Raw genomic sequence first — 7,494 nt, forward strand, 5'->3', positions numbered from 1 at the left:
CTGACTTAATCTCATCATTCTGACATTAATCACATAATTTTTATAATAATCTTCTTACTTTAATCTCACTGAAGGAAATGGCTCACATGCACCAGTATAGTTTATATTCTGAGATTAAAGTTTATTTCTGGTGTAATTATACCAATGAAGTATTTTTAATTGTAAAAAGTAAATAAGAGAACACATTACACAAGTGTACTTGGTAGTATTTAAAAAGAAGGGGACAGAATTGTATTTTAATTTATTTTAAAACAACTAAGTAAGTCAATTACATGAAATAAGCAACAATCAGAAAATCTACGATATACAAATACAAAAAGTATGTCATCATTTTGGGACAGAACCAAAAGTTTGACACTGGCTTTAGTGACGACAAATCTTGTCTTAAAAGCACAAAAAAGGCAGAACACACGTATAGATTCATAAAGATCTAGACACACACTAGCATATGTGGAACAGCTTTAAAAAAAATCTGATTATTATCAAATCTAATTGCTTGTGTCAAATATATTTTAAACATGGCGTTAAAAACACACCTCATCAAGATGCTCGTCCGTCAGTCTCATGTCAGAAGACATTTTCTGCAGTTGTTCTATCCATCCTAAAGAAAACAAAATGGTAAATCGGTGGACATTTTTGGTTGTGAATGTTTCATTAAAATATTTTGTCACAGCTACCTTGAGATGGTGGGTCTACAGGCATTTCTGCTTCCCTAAAAGATCATCAGTAGCCTAAAGTTATTTACATTTTACAATTGTCTATAATTTACTTTTTTATTTTCATGTTCTACCTCTGTTTGTCTTCTGGAACTTCATCCACAATTGTGTTTTGGGGTTGACGTTCAGGTATCATATTCCTCTCAACATCAGACCCTTCGTCTTCAGACTCACTGTGGGTTTTTTTGCAGCATTTTATTTTTGACCAGAGTTCCTGCAACTTATTTTTACCTGCAAAGGAAGAACTCAGTTGGCACAAGGAACACTGTTGTCCTTGTTGTGTAGCTAACATGAATCACTTACCTTTCTGTGTACGTGTTTGCTTGGTTGTGGGTGCAGCCCCAACAGCTGGTTTTGTTTCTCTGGTTCCCCAAGAGACAACGTTCATGTTTACCATGGAGTAGATGGTGAGCAGAAGGTAAGCGCTAGGAATGCAAATGATGTAGAGGACACCGTAGAACAACAGATGCACTTCCTGAGGGTGCAGTATTCCGGTGATTATGTAAATGCCAGACATAACTGTGATAAAAATACTGCTTGGTGTCAGAATGGTTTGCTCTTTCACCATTGACCCTAGAAGAAAAATAAAGGGAAGAGCAGATGAAGAATCACGTGAAGCATCACAAAACCAGAGTACATCCAAGTTGATTATCCGCTTACCAATGATGGACATTGTTACCACCATCATCATGATTGCATAGATGATGCTCAAAACAGCTGCGATACTGATCTGAGTATCTGGCTTTAGCTTAAAGCAAAGACCCAAGTAGATAGTTGGAGGAACCACAGCGAGGACCAGGGAGATAGCAGAATGGATGTTAAAGATGAATGACAAACTCCCTAGAAGATGCAACAGAGAACACATTCGACTAATTCCTCTTGCCTTAGAATTTTTTTAAAAAGTGTAGAAAAGAGGGTGTGTCCTTAAACAGTATGCCGACCTGCTATCATGAGACAGATGGTAGCAGGTGCAAGAATGCCTGAAATGACGGCAAAAAGCTGGTAAAGCATAAAAGGCTTGGACATAGAGCTGTTCTTCTTGGAAATCAAAGAGGCTGATCCCAACACATCCACTATATTGGCCATGGTAGATGGACCCCATCGTCGTCGCTGAAGAGGGAAGATACATTTAGACTCTTCAAGCCTGTAACAAGTATTTTGTCCTTCAATGCTTATTCAATGACCTGGTTGTACAGTTCTTTGAAGTCCTCTGGTGCATTGGTGTATGCATCCGAAGCTGCGTTGTACTCTACTCGCCACCCTTGCTTTAGCATCAGAGTGGACAGCCAACGATCCTCACCTGTGAAAGGAGAATGGATTAAATCTGATTTATGTTTTGACAACCAAACACTTCCATTACCTTGATCGTACTGGACGTAGTGGATTGCCTCGGTGGACTTGGTGGCATATCTCCTCATCACATTGTCATCCATCAGCGCCTCAGCTCTAAAGAGGCTGAAGCAACCGGGGCTGCACAACACACTTCCAAACACATGCTCAGCTGTCTTCTGAAGCCAGTGACTGGCAGCATACTCAAACTTCTGGAACCAAACAGCTGGACCTGTTGAAGAACCATTGATTTATAACCCCAGAATCAATTTGTTTGCCAATTAAAATCTGTGTATTTATGTGTGCCAACCTGATCCAGTGGGGTGAATTCTCCCACACGCTGCACCAACTTGAGGGTACATTTTGAGGCGATCAGCAAGCAGCATAACAGCAGCAGGCTGAAAGTCTGTGTCCCCATCCAAGGCCAGGAGATAGGTGTTTTGCTTGTCTTTCTGGAAATAAATGATCAACTTCCTTTATTTAAGAAAAGTTGTTATTGCATTTATTACAAAAATAATTTGTAAAGTTGTAAATTCAGATAAAATAAAATACTACCTGAAGGTTAAGTCTGATCTGGTCTTCACTGTGCCCTTTCTTCCATAGTTGGTAGTATTTGGTATTGAGTTTCCAGCCAAGGAGATAGTACAGGTACATAACCTGAAAACCCACTAATCATCAATAAAACTATATATTTTTTAATGACCAAGTATTGAAATATTTCAAGAAGCTTGTCCTACCTGAGACCATCTTTTCTTATGGCGAATGAGGTCTTTGTTTTTGAAGTGAACCACAATGTTGTTCCCCTGAGGCATGGTAACAACAAGACGACCTCCATATGGCGTTTTAATGACTTTCTGATCAGGAACTTGCTGCTGCATTTTGAAGAACTTCTCTTTTATGTTCTTAAAGATGCTGATGGTAGGTTGACAAAACACCAGTAAGTACTATAGAAGTCAGTGTAGATGTGCTAAAAGGCTGAAATATTGATAAAAAAAGCTTTAAAAATGAATATGATTATTGCTTTTACCCATGAACGTCGGTGATAATCTTCACAAGACTTGTTGCGTATTCATTGAGCTGAGGTTCGTTACTCCCCTTGACTGCCTCAAATGCATCGTCAAAGTAGATATGGGCCTCAAAAGTAAAGTCCAAATTGTTGGATGTCTGGTCTTCCTTTGGTTTTGGTCTGTACTTGTCTAGTCTTGAATCAGACAGCAAGAAAGGTGAAGAAGAGACATTTTAATAAATTCCAAGGTTCTTTTTCAAATTTTTGGCTTTGCGAATGAATGTCTTTACAAAATTGATTTATCTCACCGAAAAATAGATATTATAATGTTCATCATTTCACTATTGGTTTCATGCCACATGGTGGCACAGAGATAAATCATTGCAGGTCCAAGATTTGTAATCCTAGATTGGAGGGAAATACCAAAAGATAAACATAATTGGTTACTTCAGTTCCTATAAAGTTAATCTAGTCAATAGAAAACTCAATGCAGCAAAAAAAAAAAAAAGAAGCAGAACAATATATCTGTACAAGATTCATACTCATGCTTTCTCTTTCTTTTTGGAATGTGGAACCGAATGTTGAGGAGCAGGGATTGCTCAATGAAGGCTCCTTCGTACAGCCTCCGTACAAACAGGTCTTGGGTTTTTTGGATCCTGCAGAGTCTGAGTTTCCAGATGTGAACCGTAGCCAATACAAGACCAACCCACCAGGACACAGCAGAACCTATTTTTACATACAATAGAAAGTGAATATCAAAAATACCTGTCAATACTGTATTGGAAAACAATCTTCGCTGCAGTTTTTCGATCATCCTATCATGTCACTAACAATTGTAACAAAAGAAACAAATATGCCACTTTCCTTTAAACATGGTTTCTTACCTGTGAGAATACCAATGTCAAGAATCTTTGACAGGTCCAGGAAGCACAATGTTTGGGAGGCATCCCAGACCAGTAGTGAAAATACAGTGTTGTTTGAGCTTAGATTTCTTCCATCCAAGAAGTTGCAGTAGCTTCTGAAATTGCTGTTTTCAGCTGCAAGTGCTTTGAAGTCCCAGTAATAAATGATGATTGGTACGATGATCATTGCCATGACAGCAGGGGAGGCCAGGCACAGAGGCACGAGGAAGCACCGCCGCACTGCATGCATCTTGCAGGCTGCCAATGAAAACCATTGGCAGAGTACTGAGGAGACCAACTGAACTCCAATAATGATGACAATGATCCGTGCTTCCCGGCCCGGAATGGAAGTGACTGTGCTCCAGTCCATTTGGGCAAGATGGACGTAGGCGCCAACCACACAGGCAGTGACTGCAATTCTAACCAGGGTGGAGAAGATACACAGTGTGTTCTGGCACGTCGTCATGTCTTGAAACAATTCTTTCAAAAACTTGGAGGAGCTGTTTTCAGAAATCGGTCTTAAATAGTTCTCCCACCAATTTAAAGACACCAGAACGGATGCACCAACAGCAAGACCAACCCAAATGATTGTTTTCACATCGTTCGGGTCCTTCATAATGTACAGAGCAAGGAAAAGAGCATACCCGAGCAAAATGAAGATGAAAGCAAATATGGAGGGCACAATGAAAGGGTTTACTTTTTTAGAGGAACAGTGAGCCCCCGCTTGAAAGACTGCAGAAAAAAAAGCAACTCCATTCAGTATTGTCACATTGGTCACTATGTCCAAATGCGGCATGGCCACAATTGTGAGAATTGCAATGGCTGCCGACACGATAAACTCAAGAAACAAAACCTGAAAAAGAAGCAGAGCAAAAATTAGCGGAGAAAAGAGGTCTAGTTTAGCTTAAGTTAAATACAAAGTAATTATTTCATGTCTTACAAAGGCTATAGTTTTCTTTTGGGGTAGCTTTGATGATTTGTAGAATGCTTTCCAGACACTTTTCAGACACAGAAGGACACTGGGTGCCACAACACAGCATCCAATGCACAGCAGGACGAGAGGTTTTTCCTCTGCTGGGAGGGTCTGTGTGCTTTCATGGGCCAATGTGATGAGGAGAAGAAAGGATGTCTGCAGAAGAGGAACCAACAACCACATTTTAAATCGCATTCAAACTTCCTGTTTACTGTTATATTTAGGCAAACATTTATTTAACAAACCAATAGAGACGTAATACTGAAAATCCTTTTCTGAATGCAACAAGATATCCTTTATAAAGCTAGTTTAGTACTCATTTAAAAAGCTCACCTTGCTACAGGTTGCCACTCCAAAGACAATGATTGCAACTAGAAATAAAGAAATGATCCTTAAACATTTAATACACTTCCATGGAGTTTGTGCATCTTCAATGACCGGGGCCTCCCAAAAGGTGTCCCATGGCCTTCTGTGAATAGATATAAAACAGTAAAGGGTCATATTTTGGGATTGGTAAAGCAGGCATAGACGATCCTTTAAGAACCACCATTTTATCACAGTGGGGGGTTTGAGATTCTCAGTGCTCCTGGGAGCTATAACATTGAACAAAACCTGGATATTCTCACTCCCAACTCGTCATATATGGTCGTATGGTTCAGGACCCCTTCACTTCATTTTTTGACATTTTGGGTGACCCTAACTCGTCGTACTTTGACGTGCTTGGTGTTAGTTTTTTGATGTGCTGGCTGTTCCCATTAAATCCCGGGTCCCCAACCCTCAGGACGCGGTGATGGACGAGGGACCGGTACCGGGTTAGGGTTCGCGTCTTGGTACTGTTACCGGTCTGGGTCTCGTTGCATGGATTTTTCCCTGTCTGTGCCCTGTGCCAAGCGGCCCATGAGATCAACCAATCAGGGACTCAGCTTTGGGCCTGTGACTCGTTCATCGACTCAATCAGCAGGTGGAGTACACAGCAGATTAATCCAAGCGTTTTCTTGCATCTTCTTAATGTGCAGTACCCCTTTCAGGGCTGCGAGGTTGGGTAAAGGAAGGGTACACCCTGGGCAGGTCACCAGGCTGTTGCTAACCTCATGGAGCAGGAGCAATCACGCTCACTACATCAGTCGGGCTGACTGGCAGATAGACGCATGGCTGCTGCGGCGTGGGGAGGCAGCCTGCTCGGGTCTCCTTAATCTTATGATATTTTCATGTTTTCCTCAAGAATAAAATTAAAAAGATCCTCAATTTTTGTTCTTATTTTTCCTTCTCCGCTTAATACAGGACAGTAAGTTCTCATATTGTTAAATAAAAAAGTTTTGGGATTTATTATTAGTTCTATATTTCTTTTATTTACACCAAGAAAAAACAAGAAAATATGACAATTTAGTATATGAAGAGAAACAGAAAAAAAGAAAAACGTATCTTATATGATCCGTCATTTAATGGTTTAAAACAATCAATGAAAAGCTAAAGTAATAAAACGTAACATAACAAAAGAACTTGCATTCCAACATTTGATTAAAAAATTAAAAAGAAAGAATGGTTTGTAATGGAATAAATGCAAAAAAAGGGCAATTCTAAGGCTTGCCCCGAATACACTACACATTAAAACATGTTTAACCTTCAAACCATTATTTTTATGGTAGTTATAGTAAAATAACGGTTTGCAAAAATCCTTTGGAAAGAGTCGAGAGTCGAATGACCCGATTCTTTAGGATTCTAATCCGAAGAATCGGCTCCGGAGAAAGAATCAAAGTGTCCCTTACTACTGCCTCACATCTATGCTACATCTCTTTATGATCATTTAAAAAGTAGAAAATAGACGAGTATTTGGTCCAATCCATTTTTACCGTCTCTATGTAGTTTATTTGCATTTAGGCTAAAACTGTAATGGAAAGATGTTGTATTTTGACAAATGTAACATATATGTGGTATCAAAAACAAATTAAAATAGTTCAAGTTTGCACAAATTCTACCTCAATTAAGAAATTTCTACCAGCGTTACTCACTGTAGCTCATTGGTCCTGCTTTTGTTGTCCTCCATGGTTAGTGCAGCTCGCTTCCGTCTTTCATATTTAAATACGGATAATTTCCTAACCACTCCCTTTTAGGAACCTCAAATACAAACTGGTTTGGCAGGTAAGGTGGCAAAATGCATCAATTCATAAAAGGAATATTCAAAAAATATGTATCACAGATTTCAAATGTTGGGCCAGATGTTTTGCTTTTAGAGCAAAAAAAAAAAAATCTTTACGTTTGGGAACTTGATGGTCAGGAATAACATATAAAATGCTTATGTCTTCTGTGTTTAACAGTAGGGGTATTCTGCATGACATGGGTTCAAGCTGATGGCTTTAGTCAAACCAGTTTTCTTTTGTGACTCCAGAAGCCCACACACTCAACAAAACAGTTACAGTGAAACAGTGTGATGACAGCACAGGTATTTTTGATGCATTAAATACACTTTTTTACTTCAACGTTTGCCACCCAGTAATGACATGTCACTGGGGGACAACAGCACATGAGCTCTGGCAGCAATGAGCAATATCATGTCTTCAGTGGCTTTTA

General features: G+C 39.4%; 2 protein-coding genes across 2 annotated transcripts in view; both read right to left on the bottom strand.

The window, feature by feature from the left end:
* Positions 1–2,958, bottom strand: part of LOC112162399 (chitin synthase chs-2-like) — a 17,935-nt gene extending 14,977 nt beyond the window's left edge. The window contains exons 1-9 of the mRNA XM_024298215.2: positions 2,783–2,958; positions 2,598–2,702; positions 2,356–2,488; positions 2,077–2,277; positions 1,901–2,016; positions 1,658–1,826; positions 1,377–1,556; positions 1,020–1,289; positions 537–601 (exon numbers count right to left, since the gene is read on the bottom strand). Coding sequence (XP_024153983.2) covers positions 537–601; positions 1,020–1,289; positions 1,377–1,556; positions 1,658–1,826; positions 1,901–2,016; positions 2,077–2,277; positions 2,356–2,488; positions 2,598–2,702; positions 2,783–2,923 — 1,380 coding nt within the window. The 5' untranslated portion in view covers positions 2,924–2,958. The remainder of the gene's footprint in view (positions 1–536; positions 602–1,019; positions 1,290–1,376; positions 1,557–1,657; positions 1,827–1,900; positions 2,017–2,076; positions 2,278–2,355; positions 2,489–2,597; positions 2,703–2,782) is intronic.
* A 365-nt stretch (positions 2,959–3,323) lies between these two features.
* LOC118599308 lies at positions 3,324–4,672 on the bottom strand. The gene has a single exon (XM_036214131.1). The coding sequence runs from the start codon at positions 4,567–4,569 to the stop codon at positions 3,862–3,864; it is 708 nt and encodes a 235-aa protein (XP_036070024.1). The 5' UTR covers positions 4,570–4,672; the 3' UTR covers positions 3,324–3,861.
* Positions 4,673–7,494: the final 2,822 nt, after the last annotated feature.

This window comes from Oryzias melastigma, linkage group LG11 (assembly GCF_002922805.2).
Source record: "Oryzias melastigma strain HK-1 linkage group LG11, ASM292280v2, whole genome shotgun sequence".
NCBI lineage: Eukaryota > Metazoa > Chordata > Actinopteri > Beloniformes > Adrianichthyidae > Oryzias > Oryzias melastigma.